General features: G+C 37.8%; 1 protein-coding gene across 1 annotated transcript in view; it reads right to left on the reverse strand.

Moving 5' to 3' along the window:
- Positions 1 to 20,423, reverse strand: part of pigrl3.9 (polymeric immunoglobulin receptor-like 3.9) — a 30,686-nt gene that overhangs the window by 5,125 nt on the left and 5,138 nt on the right. The window contains 6 exon segments of the mRNA XM_073931097.1: positions 17,836 to 17,901; positions 18,069 to 18,122; positions 18,220 to 18,267; positions 18,378 to 18,430; positions 19,089 to 19,259; positions 19,850 to 19,869. Of these exon segments, the coding sequence (XP_073787198.1) occupies positions 17,836 to 17,901; positions 18,069 to 18,122; positions 18,220 to 18,267; positions 18,378 to 18,430; positions 19,089 to 19,259; positions 19,850 to 19,869 (412 nt within the window).

Consider the following 20,423-nt stretch of genomic DNA (forward strand, 5'->3'; position numbering starts at 1 on the left):
TGCAAGGCTCGGTATTAAGACCAATAAGGCTGTTTTGTATTAGTAGTTTCACAACTGTCTTGTTTTTTGCCTGAGCTCTGTTTTTTTTTTGTTTTGTTTTGTTTTTGTATATGTGAACACAGCAATGACACTCAGATCTGGCAACAAAACAATTGACTGAGAATGATTCCAGCAAGGAAACTAATATTTTTTGTGGTAGGAAAACAATGCAATTCAAAGGTCAATGAACTAAGTTTTACAGCACTGCATACTGAGTTGTTACATACAGTGTGTGGAAAAAAAAGCTGTGTTTAATGCTTTTCAAAAGGAATATATGTTAACCTAGAGCAAAGTCAATGTAAAATGCTTACAATTGCCAATATACAATATATATACACACACACACACACACACACACACACACACACACACACACACACACACACACACACACACACACACACACACACACACACAGTTGAATTCAGAAAAATTATGTTTAACAGAGCAAGGAAATTTTCACAATATGTCTGATAATATTTTTTCTTCTGGAGCCTTTAAATGTCACTAAACTGTATAGAAGTGTCTTGAAAATAATCTAGTAAAATATTATTTACTGTCATCATAGCAAAGATTAATTAAATCACTTATAGAATAAATTAGTCATTAGAAATGAGTTATTAAAACTATTATGTTTAGAAATGTGTTTAAAAAATCTTTTCTCCGTTAAACAAAAATTGGGGAAAAGATTAAACAGGGGCGAATAATTCTCACTTCAACTACATATATTTATATATTTATAGTTATATATAATATAATGCATGCACTGAGGTTCATTGCAAATTGTTGCAAACAATTTATATGAGCTGAATTTAAACAAACAAATTAATTGAAATGACTAAATTAAATTTGTTTAAATTCAGCTCATATGAATTGTTTACAACCACACACCTTAAAAAAATTAAGTAAATACAATGAATAATTTTTTCAGTGTCAGCAAATGCTGGTCCATTTAGAAATAAAAGCAAACTGAACTAAAATGAAATTATTATTATTATTATAACCTTTATTTTACCAGGAAAGACACATTGAGATCAAAAATCTCTTTTACAAGAGCGTTTACAAGAGGTGAGTACTGATCATTTTCTAAGGAGTAATATTTCTAAGGGAGCTGTTGACAAGCAATTGAGCCTGGTTTTGGTAAAAACCCAAACAATACAAACATAAAAAATAAAACAAAACAAAAAAATCTGAGAAATGTATTGTGTAACAACAACAGAATCAGAAAGTACTGAACTACAAAATGTATTTAATACTTTATACTGTATGAAAGGCTTTTTGGTGACGGCAGCTTAAAGGCGCCTCTCATATGAAGAATGAACATGCATTGCTCAAGTGTGATTTTGTTTCACAGAATTCAACAGAGTGTAAATATCTTGATGATTCTGTGGGTCTCGTCTATCTAATCTGATTTGAAGCAGCTGATATTCATTTGCACTGACGAAGGGCAGAGTGTTGCTGAATAACTACTGAGAGATTTCAGCTGCTGTCTGGGCCTTTGCTGCCTTTCTACACCTCCCTTTCTTCATGTATTCAATACTATTCCCCTGTGTTATTCAATTTTATTACACAGAACTTTATTTGTAAAGTAATTAGTTTAGTTTTCTTATATATGGATTTTTTTGGTTGTTACCAACATCTGATAAAAATTTCAAGTCAACATCACCAAAAATCAGAAAGATTGCAATGTGTTCAATACTTATTTCCCCCCACTGTAAATCAAGTGTTACAAATTGTAGTAACATTTGTTGATTAAAATAACGATTTCATATTGTGTTTCATTTTTTGATGCTGCAATATTGCTCTATCAAATGGCAATAAAAGGACAAGTTTCCTACCTGCAAGGACTTGAGTTGTAAATTCTGTGAATCTTATTTTGGATAATAATAGATGGAATTTAGGAAGAAAAATAGAGAAAAGACGCAACACTCATTGTTAAAACCAAACACAATATAAACTTAAAAGTTCCTTTTAACAAGTTTATACCAAGGGCAAGTGTTTGTCTGAGCACTACAGTACTTTTTTCTGTGTTGAAGGACAAACTGATATTTGGTTCCAGGCTTACAGGAAGAGCCAAAACACAAAATAACAAAACCTTCCTTCAGAAGCTCTTGGAAATTAAATAAAAGCCCAAGAGTACAAAGGAAAATATTTCTCTCCCACTGCAAGCAAACATGCAGCATTACTTACTTTTCCCCCCCTCTCACTAAATCCCTTCACATCCTCCTTCAGTCATAAGGTTTTATAAGGTTTCTCATTAACCTGAATCATCAGCCTCCGCTAATTAGCACAACCCACACCATTAGCTCATCTGAGGACTGTAAATCCCAAACAGCTCCACAAGAGGGAGACAGAAAACCTGCAACTGAATTCTGTACAAACTACGTCTTGTTCATTTTTAAAAAAAAATTTTTTATTGAAAATACAAAATCCAAATACTACAAAATGGGATTCAACTTTACAACTTGTGTGTCATATATGGAAGGCTCAACACAAAATAATATACAAAGATGCAAATGTAATATACAAAAAAAAAAAAAAAAAAGTTAAAATAAATCCAAGAGTGAAAGGAAAACGCAAAAGTTAAATAAATAAATAAAAAATAAGTACAACATATATATCATCTATGGCAAGTTATATACTACAAATAAATTGAACATTTTTAAGGCAATTTTTGTTTTCATTTTAACCAGGGCATCTGAAAATATTTTAAGTTCTTTTTTAAATACAATAAGTAATGGAGGTGTTTTGAAATATCTACATTTATGAATAAAATATTTGGCTAACACAATTATCATATTTATCAAATCGTGCAAAGTAGAGCAATCTTTAGTAATTCCATATATCTTGTAATGTAAAAGTCAAACCTTCAGCATCCACATTTTTTATTATCAACCAGTCTTGTACTTTTTTCCAACTACGTCTTGTTCATGTCGAACACACCTATTGACTTATACGCAATTTCCTCTCAAAAATTCTGAGAGCTCAACAAGTGTCATTATCACCACCTGTTGGTTTGGCATGTTCTAAGGATGCATCACAGTCTGTTTTTGCATTATGTGGACAGAGATTTTTTTTTAAATGAAAGCAGGGAAAACTCTTTACAAAAATACCCATGTGGACATGGCCTGAAAGTTCTACTAGAAACACAGACATGAGACAAGTTTAGACATGTCTAGACATCACAAATACAATGTGACTGTTTAAAATATTGCTGACAGATATTTGTTAAGCTGAAAAGAGGTACATTATAAAACTGATACAGATATTGCTCACATTTTGGGTATTTTGGGTGTAAGAGGTAAAAATCACACAAATGACATCAATTGAATTCATCTTTATTTATGTAGCGCTTTCACAATGTAGATTGCGTCAAAGCAGCTTAACATAGAAGTTCTAGTAAATGTAAACTGTGTCAGTTCAGATTTCAGAGTTGAAGATCAGTTTAGTTCAGTTCAGTGTGGTTTAATTTTCACTGCTAAAAGTCTAAACACTGAAGAGCAAATCCATCAATGCGCAGACGGATCACACATATACAGTAGATGAAAAAGCACTTATTCATTTATTGGAGATGCATGTTTTTTTTTTGTTTACAATTAAAATCCACAAAGAATATTCAATTTATTTATTTAACAAAATCTAGCAAAACTGCAAAAATCACAGGTTTCATCTTCTTCTAAAACGCTGATGTGTCGCCTTCATCCTCCATTTAGTCATAAATTAATTCTGTATTATGCCTTAAACAGACACAGAAACAAATATATGTTATAAGGTTACAGTATTCAACTCATTGTGCAGTAAATGCCAGCTGACATATATTGATGTAGCAACAACTTTGAAAGATTTACATTTATCATCTGCATTAAACCTTAAGCACTGAAACCGAGAACCATTTATCATTCTAACTGCTAGTCTGTTACTCTAACTGTTACTCATTATTTGTGCCTAATTTACTTGAATTCACTTAATTTTTATTTAGCTTGTTTTACAATAGAAAGAACGCACTTAATTTTGACATTATTTCTGACAACAAGGCAATATGTTTCTCTTGTTTAGAAGATGCTTCTTGATTTAAGATTGTTTAGATATTTGGACTAGAAACCAGACAAAAATGTGATTAAGGAAATCATTTTTTGCAATGTAGCATCTTTTGATCTTAAAAAAAGTGCTGTATCTCCTGAAACACTACAAAGAACAAAAAAACTATGGGCCCTATCCAGGGCCGGAGTGGGACTCCTTTTCAGCCCTGGAGTTTCAAGCATTAGACCGGCCCACCTCAGTTCACGACTGACTATATTGAAATAAGGTAATTTCCAATTCAGTTTCTAATTACCCTATCATGTCTTTTTCAAAAAAACAGCTGCTTTAGAACTTCAAATGTTCAACAACCTTACAGTTTTATATGTCTTAGCAATTAAAGACAGTGCTCCCTAAATTCCATCAAAACATTCTCTGCCACACAAGGGGAAACAAAACATTGGACCATGTTTACACAAACATTGCTGAAGCCTATGCTGTGACCCCCCTTCCCCACCTGGGTCAGTCAGATCACCTTTCTTTGTTCCTTACCCCCAAATACTCACCCCTCATCGACCGTGTGAAGCCATCAGTGAGGACCATCAAAGTGTGGCCAGCGGGGGCAGCCTCCACACTCCAGGACAGGTTTCAACACACAGACTGGGGTATGTTTGCTTCCCAGGCCACACATGGCTCTCACAAAGACATTGACGGTTACACTTCCTCTGTTCTGGAATATATCAACACCACCATAGACAGTGTTACAACCCAGAAACAAATCACCACATACCCGAATCAGAAGCTATGGATGAACAAGGAGGTGCGCCTCCTGCTGAAGGCACGCAACACTGCCTTCAGATCAGGGGATGCACAGGCCTACAGCACTTCCAGGGCTAATCTGAAGAGGGGCATCAAAAAGGCCAAACACTGCTACAAGCTTAAGCTAGAGGAGCACTTTTCCAACTCTGATCCTCGGCGCATGTGGCAGGGCATCCAGGCCATCACCAACTACAAACCCAGCCAGTCCACAGCCACAGACGTCTCCTTCCTGAACGAGCTAAATGACTTTTATGCCCGCTTTGATAGAGAAAATAAAGAACCCTACACCAGGATCACTTCCTCCACCGACCACTCACCTATCACACTCACCTCATCAGAAGTACACACCGCACTGAGTCGTATCAATGTGCGTAAGGCTGCTGGACCAGATGGTATTCCTGGGCGTGTCCTCAAAGTATGTGCAGCTCGCTGGGGTATTCACAGACATTTTCAACCTGTCGCTCAACCTAGCAGCTGTGCCAACATGCTTTAAAACCACCTCTATTGTGCCAGTCCCCAAACACTCCAGCCCAACATGCCTGAATGACTACCGCCCTGTAGCACTCACACCCATCATCATGAAGTGCTTCGAGCGGTTGGTCCTTGCACATCTAAAAGACTCTCTGCCATCCACACTGGACCCACATCAGTTTGCCTACCGTGACAACAGGAGCACAGATGATGCAGTCTCTATAGCACTGCACTCTGTACTCACACACCTGGACAATAAAAACACTTATGCACGAATGCTGTTTGTGGACTTCAGCTCAGCATTCAACACTGTTATACCCTCCAAGTTACTGATCAAACTAAGGAACCTGGATATCGACACATCACTCTGCAACTGGATTATGGACTTTCTGACTAACAGACCTCAGAATGTTAGATCAGGCCACATCTGCTCCACCACCGTCACACTCAACACTGGTGTACCACAGGGCTGTGTGCTGAGCCCCTTTATCTACTCCCTTTTTACCGTTGACTGCAGGCCTGTTAATAGATCCAACACATTCATCAAATTTGCAGATGACACCACAGTGATTGGTCTAATCAGCAACAATGATGAGACGGCCTACAGGAAGGAGATACAGCATCCGGCCACTTGGTGCACCGACAATAATCTGCTCCTTAACACCAACAAGACCAAGGAGCTCATTGTGGACTTCAGAAAGGGACGAACAGGCTCACATGATCCCATCCACATCAAGGGGATGGCCGTTGAGCCTGTCTCATCCTTTAAGTTCCTGGGGACCCACATCTCAAAGAACCTTTCCTGGTCCACCAACACCTCCAGCCTGATCAAGAAGGCTCACCAGCGCCTATTCTTCTTAAAGCAACTGAAGAAGAACCAGCTTTCATCAGCCGTCTTGGTGAACTTCTACCGCTGCACAATAGAGAGCATTCTGACAAACTGTGTCACAGTCTGGTATGGAAGCTGGTTTGTTGCTGAGCGTAAGGCACTGCAGCGGGTGGTGAAAACTGCCCAACGCATCACAGGGACCACACTGCCAGCCATAGAGGACATCCAGAAGAAACACTGTTTGCGCTGAGCACGCAGTATTCTGAAGGACACCTTTCACCCCGCTCACAGACAGTTTTCTCTCCTGCCCTCCGGCAGGCGCTTCAGGCTCCCCCGGACAAAAACCAGCAGACTGAGGAACAGCTTTTCCACCAGAGTTGTCTCCCTCCTAAACTCTGCCCCACACTGACTCTTTTGCCCCCCCAATACACCCCCCACTCTCCTCTCACTTAAACTCCTCGCAATAACTGCACTGTTTAACATTTGCACATTTAAAATTTGCACATTCACTGCACCACATTGAACTGTTTACTTATTGAACTGTGCATACCTACTGCATATGGGCATCTGTAATTATGTACAGACCCACTATACATATACACTTGTAATCATGCTTATTTATCTGCATACTACTGATTATTAATAGCAACCTGTACATATATATATTGTAACATATACACTTGTAATCATGTTTATCTATCCCTGTACATATATTCATATATTGTAAGCTGACAAGAAAATGAATGAATGAATTTTATTTTCTGGGTTTAAAATCGTCATTGGGACGAGATCAAAATTGGTGATGTAAACTTCAACAGCTAGTAGAGTGATGATGCGTCAGTGTTTCATTATTACTCACTGCCTGAGATTTCTTATGAGAAGACCCTGCTTCTTAATTATTGATGACAGCATGTGATGCTTTCTAAAACAGACCTGCCAAGATGGGTGTTCGCAGTGGTCAGGTGTTTATGAAGGATTGTAGGAGTTTGTTTCTATGGTGTTTAAGTTTGGGTTTGTTGAATGGCTTTATCACAATGCTGACACCATGATCAGCCATCAACTACTGTTTGTGCTAAGCTGTTTGTGCATGCAAGCATTTTTGTCAGAAGAGCTTCGAAAATTGGAGAATGGTGAACTTCCACCTAAAAATTGGAGAGCGTTCGAGATGCAGACAGGGAATGGAAGCTGAGCAGCATGCATAGAATTTAATGCGCTCACCAGGGGTGGACTGGCCATCTGGCAATTCTGGCAAATGCCAGAAGGGCCGGACCATTTTTTAAATGTGGGCCGGTCAGGTATTTTTTTGTTTTTTATTTTTTAATATGTATTGTTTTTACATGCAGGCAGCTTTTATCTCGTGCAAGATGTGAGTATTATGATGATGATGATGCTAATAGTAATAATAATAATAAATGTTAAGCATTGGCCCAATCAGCAATGACCGGCTGGTTTCGAGATGGGCCGACCCAAAATTTGGCTAGAATGTCAAACTAACAGTGCAACACAAGCTAATGGTCAGAGATGGACCATAAAAAAGTAAAGGAGGTGCAAAAAAAGTCAAACTCTGCCAAATGCATAAAATTAACAGAAATAGTCTCGAAAGAGGGCAGCAGAGGGGCGTAAGAAGGTTGCTTTTTCGAGCCTCGGCTGGGTTAGTTGGTGTTTCTGTGTGGAGTTTGCATGTTCGCCTGGGTTTCCTCTTGGTTTCCCCTCACAAGTCCTAACACGTGCTGTAGGTGAATCGGGCAGGCTTAATTATTCGTAGTGCATGTATGTGAATGTGCTGTGTAGTGGTTTTACAGTGGGTTGCACTTTGGAGGGCATCTGCTGTGTAAAACATATGCTGGACAAGTTGGCGGTTCATTCCGCTGTGGTGATCCCAGATTAATAAAGGGACTAAGCCGAAAAGAAAATGAATGAATGATCGCATATATAAATTTGTTTTTGTTCCAGTCACATACATTAAGGTTTAAATATCTATTACATATATGGTACTGCTTATATTATTTCACCATCTATACACCAAAATAAGTAGTGAATGTGCGTGTCCGTGCATGGGGCTGTGTCGGTGTAGTAATGTGAGCTGTTGTGGCTACAGTGCCAGGGCTGATTTTTAGTCCCAGTCCGCCCCTGGCGCACACTTAACCACACCCTACCCCACACAATAAAGTCACTAGCTTCACTGAGTGCATTGTAGCTGACATTGCATGTCTGAGACCACAGTACACATCTTAGCTTTCATATGCACGTCTACATCCGGATACTATTGAAAAATTCCTAAATCAAGATTGTTTTCAGAAATAATCAGTCAAAATGTATTTATTTATTTATTTATTTTTTGCTTAAAACAAGCATAAGCTAGACTAGTCCTGTCAGCAGGCTAGTGGCACTCCCCATCCCAATGGATGAGCCCACACTGACCAAATTATCTTTAAAAAGCACCTGTGCTTGGTTAGTTGGCGGCAAGGTGCATCACACCATTCCAGTCGATGCCACATCGTGGCGGGTAACACTGGATGGAAAAACAGTGTCAGCCACCCTAAACACTGGGAGCTTGATGGCTCTCATCAAACACAGACTCATCCGTGTAAAACTGGAAAACGAAGCAAGCATCCCCATAACTTATGTACACGGTGATTCTCACTATATGGCAGGCCAGTGGGTCACCTTTGCAGTCGGCCCTAGCACATAGGAATTGTTACCCCAGTCTTCTGCAAGTTCTCCCTGCCAGTGGCCCCAATCCCATACCCACCCGATGGCTGGACATTTTGGGCCTTCAATACAGTTCAAAGTCTTTGGGGATCAGACGATCAGTTCTCTACATCATGTAGCATTTTTGTCAAAATTTCTGAGGTTGACTTGAATTGAAAGAAAGGGTCTCATGACTCTTTAAATACCCAATCTTTGTATCAATGCAAACAAAAAAAAGTAAAATGGTTTATGATGAGGAGGTTTTTTAAATGTAAAATACATAAATATACAATAAACAGATACAGATCTACATGTGGGCTCTAAACAAATAGATTAGACATATTACTTATTAAGGGCCCTATCATACACCCGGCGCAATGTGGCGCGACGCGATACTTGTTTGCTAGTTTCAGCTTGGCTCAAGAGTCGTTTTGAGTCGTTGTGCTACGCTCTTTAAATAGCAAATGCATTTGCGCTCATATGTGCGCGCATAGGCGTTCTGGTCTTAAAAGGAGGCGTTCTGAGGCGCACTGTTGGCGAGTTGCTGTTTTGAGAAACTATAATAGATTTTTTTTTAGACCAAAACAAACTCGGTCTAAACTCTGCTTAATACACACAAGACGTCACGCCCCCAGTGTCATCTAATGCAAGCGCGGCCAGCCCGGAGGATGGACCAGCGCTCACACTCGAAGCAGAAACAGAGCGCACTGGAGAGGAGCGAGGGGTCCGCGGGCCCGAAGGCGACGGATTAGCCCCCACTGTAATCCTCAGGTCTGCCCGAGTGCTAACCGATTGGCGGGGAGCAGCAGAGGCGACTTGCCCTAATAAAAGAGCTCGCTGCGACCTCAGTTGCGCAACAGTCAAGCCATCGCAATGCGGGCAAGAATTGTCCGCGAGCACCGCATCAACATGTTGGACCCCCAAGCATGTGACCCAATACTCGTGCCTGTCATCCGGGGCGAGGAAACCACCGCATTCAGAAACGCATGGTCGAAACGACATCTTTAAAAAGAAGCGGTGCACAACCGTGTGCTCTCTTAGGGAATTCTTCTCTTTCAGTAAACTGCTCTTTCAGATCACCAGCGAAACGCCAAGGGGACGGGAAACCCAGCTCGACCGCCGCTTACACATCTTCTCCCACACTGGTGAAGGTAAGGCTTTCTTCAATGTTGGAAGTCAGCTCAGCAGAAGAGTTCTTCAGTCTCAGATCAGGTCTGAAGCAACAATTCTGACGAACTAACTCACACAGCCAACTAATATAGCCCTAATTTGCTCATCAGTTTCAGCTGTGGAGCTAAGCTCCGCCAATTCAATTGGCATTTCATTGGCCCGTTTTTATATCTTCAGAAAATATTGGTCGTCTAAAGCACTCCCAAAGTCTGTTTATACAGACACACGTCGAAGTTCCCATATGAAGGGGAACTGAATTTAAAAATAGTTTTGAAACAATTATTTGCGCTTAACAAACGAAATTAATTATTTATAGGCTAATTGATGTCTGCGCGTAAAGGTTACCCTATCCATGAGAGCGAAAGTAAAAGTTAATAATTTATCTATCATTCTCGGGCGGTAGAATCTCTGTTTAACTGTTTTCTGTTAAAAAACAAAAACAAAAAACTGTTAACTGTTTGCTTGTAAAATGCTCATTTTTTCCACTTACACTTACTTTACGTCATGTAAATAGCAAATGCGCTTATGCGACGCAAGGCTCTTAAGGGGAATGGTAGATGAGACTCTGATCGGTTTATTTTCAAAACACACCTATAACTCATTAAGAAAATAAACTCAACCCTTTTAGACCACGCGCCACGGCGCAAAGCAGATTTTTCTGTCCTTATATTAGCAAAAATACATTCTGACACGCCCTGAAAGCGTTTGCGTCCTGCATTTTGCGCTTTGCGCATGGACCGTCAAAATAGAGCCCTAAATGTTCTACAAATGTTCAAACAACAATTGTATTTTGTTGTGTTGCTGCAATGTTGCTTTCTCAAATGGCAAAAAAGGAAGAGGGGTCTGGATGCAGACCTGGTGCAGTGCAATTTGAGCTGCATCTAATGCTTTTTATTGCGCTCACCTAACCTAACCCTAACCCTACCTGTCACCGTGACGTCACTCACTCCATTGAGTGCATTGTGTCTGACATTGCATCGCGGATTGATGCAATCTCAACCTGCATCATAAAGGCTGGATCCAGATACTATTGTAAACAGGACACTTTTTTAAATGTGACTTTTGTCTTGAATAATCTTTCATTCATTCATTTTCTATTCGGCTTATTCAGGATATGTTTTACGCAGCGGATGCCCTTTTAGTTGCAACCCATCACTGGGAAACACCCATACACACATGCATTCACACATATACACTACAGACAATTTTAGCTTACAGCCCAATTCACCTGTACCACAAGTCTTTGTGGGGAAAACCGGAGCACCATGAGGAAACCCACACGAATCCAGGGAGAACATGATAACTCTACACAAATATGCCAACTGACCCAGCCGAGAATCGAACCAGCGACCTTCTTGCTGCAAGGTGACAGCACTACCTACTGCACCACAGTGTCACCCCTTAAATAATCATAATAGAGGGAATTTAATAACAGGAAAAATAAACATCAAACAAGAATTATTAACCTACAGCCCAAACACAAAGTAAATGATCCTTGTAACAGGTTAATATAGAGAGCAAGCATTTGTCTGAGCACTACATCACTTTTTTCAGTGTTGAAGGACAAACTGAACTTTGTTTTCAGACTTACAAGAAGAGCCAAAACACAATAATAACAAAACCTTCCTTCAGCAGCTTATTAAAAAGAAATAAAAGCCAGAGCAAACAAGGAAAAGCATTTCACTATATTCTCCAACTTGCAAGAAAACTCACATTTTCTCTTTATTTCTAACTAAATCTCTTTGCAGACTCCTCTGCACGGCATAGGGTTTTTATTAGGTTTCTCCAATTAGCTCAACCCATATCATTAGCTGATCTGAGGACTGTAAATCCCAAACAGCTCCACAAGAAGGAGACAGAAAACCAAATAATGCTGGAGATCAGAATTATGAATACATTATAAGTGCCAGCGCTGTCACTTCCACTTATTTTAGCTGCATAAAAAAGGTTTTTGCTGTTCGATATTGTAATCTGATATGTTTTATTCTATTATTAAAATTTTATTTCAGTAAATAAACACAGGGCCACATGGTGGCTCAGTGATTAGCACTGTTGCCCCACAGCAAGAAGGTCACTGGTTCGAGTTCCAGCCTGTCCAATTGGCATTTGTGTGGAGTTTGCATGTTCTCCCCGTGTTAGCATGGGTTTCCTCCTGGTCCTCCGGTTTCCCCACAGTCCAAAGACATGTGCTATAGTTGAATTGATTAACTAAATTGCCCATATTTGAGTGTGTGTGAATGTAAGAGTGTATGGGTATTTCCCAGTACTGGGTTGCAGCTAGGACACCCGCTGCATAAAACATATGCCGAAAAAGTTGGCGGTTCATTCTGCTGTGGCGACCTCTGAAATAGAGACTAATATGTATAATGTTACCAGATTTGCTGTTTGAACTCTGTGTAAAAAAGTTAAAACCTTACATCAGAAGCGAAAGTTATAGCTGTGAAACATGTTAAAGAGCTGCCAAAGTGCTCTGGAAAAATGTTAAATGTTTTCTTAAAGACGACTCTTTAGCTCATTTTATTTGTGTTTATGCATCTCTTTTTATAGCAATGTGTAGGATTGTATAATGGTATTTTTAGAGTGCGTTTGTTCCGGTGACATTAGACCTATCATGAATTATAGACCTAAATAAATGACACTAAAATACCAGTAGGTGGCAACAAGCCTTTAATAATGAGCGAGTGATTCATTGAATCATTAAATTCAAATTGTTCATTCAAAAAGCTGATTTAGTTAAAAATGAAACAACTTGACAAATAAAAGGAATTAAATTACTTTGTTCAAAAACAAAATCACACAGGAATCAAACACTGAGCACTGAGAGGTGCATCTTTATGTTTCAGGTGTGTTTAAAAGTATTTTCAATTGCAGAACAGCAAAATCACAAGTAATAAACAGAAAACTTTGAGTTTCAACAGTAAGCTTGCTAATACATTTTTTATGAACTGATGTATAAAATCAATTTACATATGATCATACTAAAAAACTAAAGATCAAAGTAAACTGCACTCTCCATTGTGCTTTACACAAACATAAAAACAGTATATAAACTGATTAAAGGTGATTTTGCATCCATTGAATTTGCATCTCTGATAAAATGCTGCAGTAAATAATTAAATTTAATTTACAATATAATGTTTTATTTATTTATATGTTATATTATTATTTATATAAGCCCCAATGCCCAATTAAGTTTTTTTTTATTACATTTAAAACCCAATGGTTGGGATTCATCTACCCAAATTTACTGTAATCATGTTTTTTTTTTTTTAATACAAATACTATTCATTCATTCATTTATTCATTCATTTTCTTGTCTGCTTAGTCCCTTTATTAATCTGGGGTCGCCACAGCAGAATGAACCGCCAACTTATCCAGCGTGTTTTCACGCAGCGGATGCCCTTCCAGCCGCAACCCATCTCTGGGAAACACACACACACTCATACACTACAGTCAATTGATCCTACCCAATTCATTGGGTTTTCCACAGAATTCCGCAGATTTCTGCAGATTTTTTGCCCATTATTAATCCTGTTTATTTACTTGAGTAAATGTGTAAATCTGAATTTATTCAATTTTATTCAGTAATTTATTACTTTTTATTTAATATATTAATGTTTTATTATTATACTCCGCTGGATACTCCCAAAATAATTCCGCAGAAATCTGCAGATTTTTACCAAAATTCTCCACAGAAATAGCAAAAAATGTCCGCAGATTCCGTCTGGCCCTGCGCATGTCTTTGGACTGTGGGGGAAACCGGAGCACCCGGAGGAAACCCACGCGAACGCAGGGAGAACATGCAAACTCCACACAGAAACGCCAACTGAGCCAAGATTCGAGCCACCGACCTTCTTGCTGTTAGGCGACAGCACTACCTGCGCCACTGCGTAGCCCTTAATAAGTGCTAGTATCTAATAAATGAATAGTATCTAATAAATAACCATCATGCTTATTCTTTTAGATACTAGGTAAGCTCCAGGTTGCAGAACAAGTTGTTGATGTTGTCCTTTCTTCTGGCTGCCACTATCAGTCTTGCACAATTCTTTTCCTTTTTCGGAAAATCTTAATGACACCATTGTGGAGTTATTCTTTTATTATTTGAGCCAATAGGATTAAAACATTTTTTTGTTGTACTCTCCCATTCACTGCATCCTAAGTTTACCCAACTATGACAATTTCTGCTGCTAACAAACCTGGAAATGTGAAAAAAATGTTTGGTTTCTTATTAATCTGAAATAACAGCCTCTGCTAATTAACTCAACCCACATCATTAACTGATCTGAGAACTGTAATTCCCAAACAGCTCCACAAGAGGGAGACAAATGACAAATAGTGCCTGAGAACAGTATTGTGAGTCTGTTGTGAGTAAATGTTTAACTTAAAGAGATAGTTCACCCAAACATGAAAATTCTGTCATTATTTTTTCATCCTTCACTTGTCACAAACCTGCTTTACTTTAGTTCTTCTGTTAAACACAAAAAAAACCCTGTAACCATCAACTTATTTGTTTTTCCAGTTTGGAAGTGAATAGTTACAGGTTTCTAACATTTTTCTTCTTCTTCTTTGGCCTTAGTCCCGTATGGTTGCAGGGTCGGCTCTGTCATCTGGGCCTGTCCCCCTCATACACTCATACACTATGGACAATTAGGCCTACCCAATTCACCTGTACTGCATGTCTTTGGACTGTGGGGGAAACCGGAGCACCCAGAGGAAACCCACGCGAACGCAGGGAGATCATGCAAACTCCTCACAGAAATGCCAATTGAGCCAAGGTTTGAACCAGCGACCTTCTTGCTGTGAGGCGACAGCACTGCCTACTGCGCCACTGCTTTGCCCGGTTACAGGTTTCTAACATTTTTCTAAATATCTTATTTTGTGCTCAACAGAAAAACGAAACTCATAAAGGCGTGAAACTGTTTGAGGGTGAGTAAATGGTGAACAATCCATTTAAGTGTTGACATTTCCACTCATTGTAGCTTTAAAACAATGTCTGATCTGTGTTATATTGCAAACTATTATGTCTTAACGTAACATTTTAATAGTGCTGCAGTCATATAAACTCTTATAATGTAAGTTTTACTGTTTAAACTCTATATTTACTACAAACTGCAGCAAATTGCTACTGTAGCATATTCACAGAGAATAAAGCACTGGCTGCTAAACCATCCAGCTCTGCATAGTTATATTTATAAGAACATCACATGATGAGCAGATGAAACGTTCACAGCGGAACCGAAAGTTGAAACACAGACATGGTAAAAGGTGTTAAAGAGGACATCACACATGAAATGAGTGTTAGAAGTTTACTCATCTACCTTTAAATACTATTGTACATTTATTAAGCAGTCAAGAGGTACATTATAAAACTGTGATACAGATATTACTTGTATTGTGGGTGTAAGAAGTAAAAATAACCAACAAATGAGTCCACCTCATACAGAAAAAATGATTGGTATTGGTAAAACCGGTTGTGTTTAGGGAAGGAGGAGGAGGGTGGATCGGCCGATTGGCCGGTCGGCCAGTCAATCGTTCAGTCAGTGAGTCAGACAGACGGTAACTCGACGTTAAGCCTCCTGTGGCTTAACGCAAGAACTGCGCGGGCGAGAATGGCACTTGCGAGAGACCTTCGAGATGAAAAAAAGCAAATCTCTTTCAGATTCGTGAAAAAAAAAAACTGCACAAATACATGCCTCCCGGGGTGTATTTTGCGGCCTCCAGAAACGTCCGCGGAACTACGTTTTCAGAATGAGCCTGGGTTGTAATATTTGGTTGTTTGGTTACTAATTTATTTAACTAATTTCACTAACTAGTGCTCCATTTGGGACGACACTATATACATATGCTATGGTGTTCAGTGTTTAGGTGCATAAGTAAATAGTGCGTAGTGTATAGTGTGCCATTTGGGACGCCGTTATAGTTTTGTTTGCTGTACAATTAAAAATTCACTGAGAACGTTTTATTTATTTATATATTTACCAAAATATAGCAAAACTGCATTCATGAAATTCTAAAACAGGGGAGTCTTGAATCATGCTGAAGGACGTATTGAAGAAAATCTTTCCTTGTGTGGACCAAACCTTGCACAAAATTCCATTATTAATTAATACATTAATCCCAATACAATTTACAAGAAAAACTGTATTTTTTTTCTGAAAGATGACTCTAGCTCATTTAATGTGGGTTTATGTATCTTTCTGTAACTATAACTAGATAACAATTTAATGTGTGTTTATTCTGGTAACCTATTAATTCAGGTCTTTCCATGGCAAAAGTCAAAAACAGACACTAAAGCTACCAGTAGTTGGCGACAAGCCTTTAACAATGAGCGAGTGATTCGTTCATTTATATAATTCATTCAAAAATGCTGGTTTAGCTAGAAAGGAAGCATATGCCTTGACAAAAAAAGGAATATATATGTCATGTTAGTTATTGTTAGTTAATGAAAATACAGTTATTCATTTTTAGCTCATGTTAACTCATGGTGCATTAACTAATGTTAACAAGCTTGGACTTGGATATTAATAATGCATTAGTAAATGTTCAATTATGATTAATAAATGCTGTACAAGTGTTGTTCATGATTCGTTCATGTTAGTAAATACATTAACTAATGAACCATATTGTAAAGTGTTACCATAAATATATATATATATATATATATAGTGGAGGGGCAGCAGGGCAGCACGGTGGTGCACTGGGTAGCACAATCTCTTTATTAATCAGGGGTCGCCACAGCAGAATGAACTGCCAAATTATCCATCATATGCTTTATGCAGCAGATGCCCTTCCAGCTGCAACCCAACACTGGGAAACACCCATACATTCTTGCATTCACACACATACACTACAGCCAATTTAGCTTACTCAATTCACCTATACCACACGTGTTTGGACTGTGGGGGAAACCTATGTGAACACAGGGAAAACATGCAAACTCCACACAGAAATGCCAACTGACCCAACCGAGGCTCGAACCAGCGACCTTCTTGCTGTGAGGCGATCGTGCAACCCACTGCAACATCGTGACACCCTACCGTACACAAATATATTTTAAAAACAGTATAAAAGCATAAATAGTACCCATTAAAAGGCTATTTTGCCTCTATTTAATGAATTACAGTTGCATTAAATGGTAAATAAAATGTTGGAGCAAATTATTTGATTACATTTTCTTAATAATATTTTACTAATGTTTTTATGGTATTGTTTTTTAATCACCCTTCAGGTCCAAATCAAATTTAATAGAATTTTAAAATGACATTTTAACCCATTGGTTGAGTTTGTTGATTTTTAATCAAATTTGAACACATATTTTATTGTGTGCAGGCCTACGCTTTCTAAAATTAACTTTTTTTATTTTATTTTATTTATATTAGATATTTTAGTTAGATTTTTGGTTATTTTTGGGTTGTTTCTCTCTTTTTTTGTTGTAAAAACCTGATAAATTGTCTTTGGACTTAATGGTAATTTGGACTTAAATTTAAGGATAAAAAAAAAATTATTAAAGCAGGATTCATCTTCTTCAAATATACTGATGTGCCGCATTCATCCAATATTTGGCCATGAATTAATTCTGCATTATACCTGAAATATACACACAGCCATAATCAGTTTAGGGGATTAAAATGTTTACAGTTGTTATCTGTATAATTTATTCCTTTATCACTGAACACTATGCAAAACTGAAAACTAATACATTTATGATGACTTATTACAGAAATACAGCAAATGACTTTCACTCTTTCTAACTGCTTCAAAGAAGGATTCCTCTTTATATCTGTATATTATTAACTCACATTTTTGCGATCTTTCATGACAGCGCTGTAGAGCACATCAGGTTCTGGATCCACTGATGATAAACGCTGTGAAAAAACATAATCAGAACTGAGAGGAGTTTGAACAACACGGTTTACAAGTAGAAAACGTTCTTTGTGCTTTGACTGCGAAATGCACAACTTTTGTCACACAAACCTTATTCAGTGCAATAAGAGTCACATAATGGAAATTCAAATATGTCAGAGAGACTTACTGTCTTTGTAAAGGAGACAGGACTGTAAAGCACTGAAGCGTCATCTGCAGAAGACTGTGAACAAACACAACTGACCATCACTGATCTGAGCTCAGCATCTCAGTGTCTTCTAAGAGTTGTAAAGCAGACAGAATGAAGGATGAGGACTTACATCAGCTTCTGCAGGACTGATAGATGTCATTTGGTTTTCAGGGGGCATCTGCAGCAAACACAGATAAATATTAGTGGTGAATTAATCTTAGCCAACTGCATTCTTTTCCACAAAACTTCTGCATCAGATTGTCAGTTACTGGATTGTAAAACACTTACAGTTTTCATGATGCTGCTGTCAACACGTTCTTCTTTCTTAATTTGTTCACCTTCTGTAAGAGCGAGATTTTAAAAATTAATTTTCATAACATTCAGAGTATTATTTAATAGTACCTTTAACATTCATGGAAACATTTAATGCAAACAAATTTTTTTTAAGTGAAAATACATTCAGTAACACATTATTTTGATGGTCCATTTGAGTATTAGTAGACTGTCTACTCAATACCTGTTCATACTACTCCTTCGACAGACATTTAACTGACTATAAGAAACTTTGTCAACATGTCAACTTACACTATCCCTAATCTAATCCTAACAGTCTACTTATAATCTAATGAGAATTACTTGGCATGCAGATGCAATATAACTTAAAGGTCTCTTCTTCTGTACCTGTAAGGTTTCAAACAGGCCTGGAGGACTCAATTAGTTTGATTTGGTGTGTTTAATTAGGGTTGGAACTAAACTGTGAAGAGCTGTGGACTTCCAGGAACTGGCTTTGACACCTGTGTTTTAAGGCTGTGAACACACCCTCTTTTGGAACCTTAATTCTGATTGGTCACATTATTCTGTGGTCAAGTGTGTTTGTATTATTTTGACATTTGACCATTTTTCCATCCGTGAAAACTGAAGATTTGTGCTAGTTTGATGCCTCTTGTGTAATTATATTCCTGCTATGTCAATAAACAGCGATGGAAAAAAAGAACTCACCTGGACTCTTTCTCATCCTGCAGAATATTATGGCAAAAAAAGCCACAAGTAGTAAAAGCAGAAGTGTCGTTACAAGGCACATGATCAGAATCACATTAAACCTGTGGTGATGGAGAGACACATTTGTTAACATCATAAACATCTACAGCATGTTTATCTTTGAAGACTTAGCTTCTAATTTACATGTGTAATTAAAGCAAATACACACTGAAATAGTCTCAAGTGTGTTTTTTGTTCATCCTTGCTGTAGCAACACATAACAGTTTGGTATCAGTTATTATTTTGAATGATTGAAAAACAATATTCACATACATGTATGCCTCTTGCCTTGAATCAGTAGTCACAAGGGCTGTTAAAAGCAGAAAAAAGTGTCTGAGAATTTGTGTTTCAATTAGTGTTTTCCCTGTCATAACATATATATATATATATATATATATATATATATATATATATATATATATATATATATATATATATATATATATATATATATATATATATATATATATATATATATATATATATTATAGTCTAGGCCATTTTTATGTAAGGCAACTATTTGTTTTTCAGGTCTTCTGAGAGTTGTTTGCCATAAGGTGCCATGTTAAACTTTCAGTGGCCTTGTTGAGAGAGTGGAAGAGCTTTTATACCAAATTTAACTCACCTGCTATCTGTGGATACCCGAGACAGTGTAACACACATGAGTTACATGACACAGGGAAAGAAAATTGACTAATTGTGCTCAATTTTTACATTTTCACTTAGGGGTGTACTCACTTTTGTTGCCAGGGGTTCAGCTATTACTGGCTGTATTTGTAGTTATTTTGAGAGGACAATAAATTTGCACTGCTATACACACTTTACACTGACTACTATTCATTGTGTCAAAGAGTCATTTCTGCAGTGTTGTCCTGTGAAAAGTTCTAAATAAATGTTTGCAGAAATGGGAGAGGTGTACTCATTTTTGTGACATACTGTATATATATTTATATATCATCATTATCATCACTGTACAGGGGTTGGACCATGAAACTATTTTTAGACCTTAATAATTGATTGGTGTAGCACCTCCTTTTTTTAGTCAATACATCATCTATTTGTCTTGAGAATTACAGATATAAGTCCTACATAGTGGCTAGAGGGATTTTGTGCCATTCATCTGAAAGACAGCCCAAAGTGGCCCAATAATATTTATGTTGGCTTGAGATATCTCCTCCTAGGCCGTTTATGCCACAAGGCCCAAATGTGGTCAAAATGTGCCTTCTGCATTCAAGATTGTTGCTATATCTCCTCATGCCTATAAGACTTATATTGTTTTTTTTAATTAAAAAAAAT

The sequence above is a fragment of the Danio rerio genome, chromosome 2 (genome assembly GCF_049306965.1).
Source record: "Danio rerio strain Tuebingen ecotype United States chromosome 2, GRCz12tu, whole genome shotgun sequence".
NCBI lineage: Eukaryota > Metazoa > Chordata > Actinopteri > Cypriniformes > Danionidae > Danio > Danio rerio.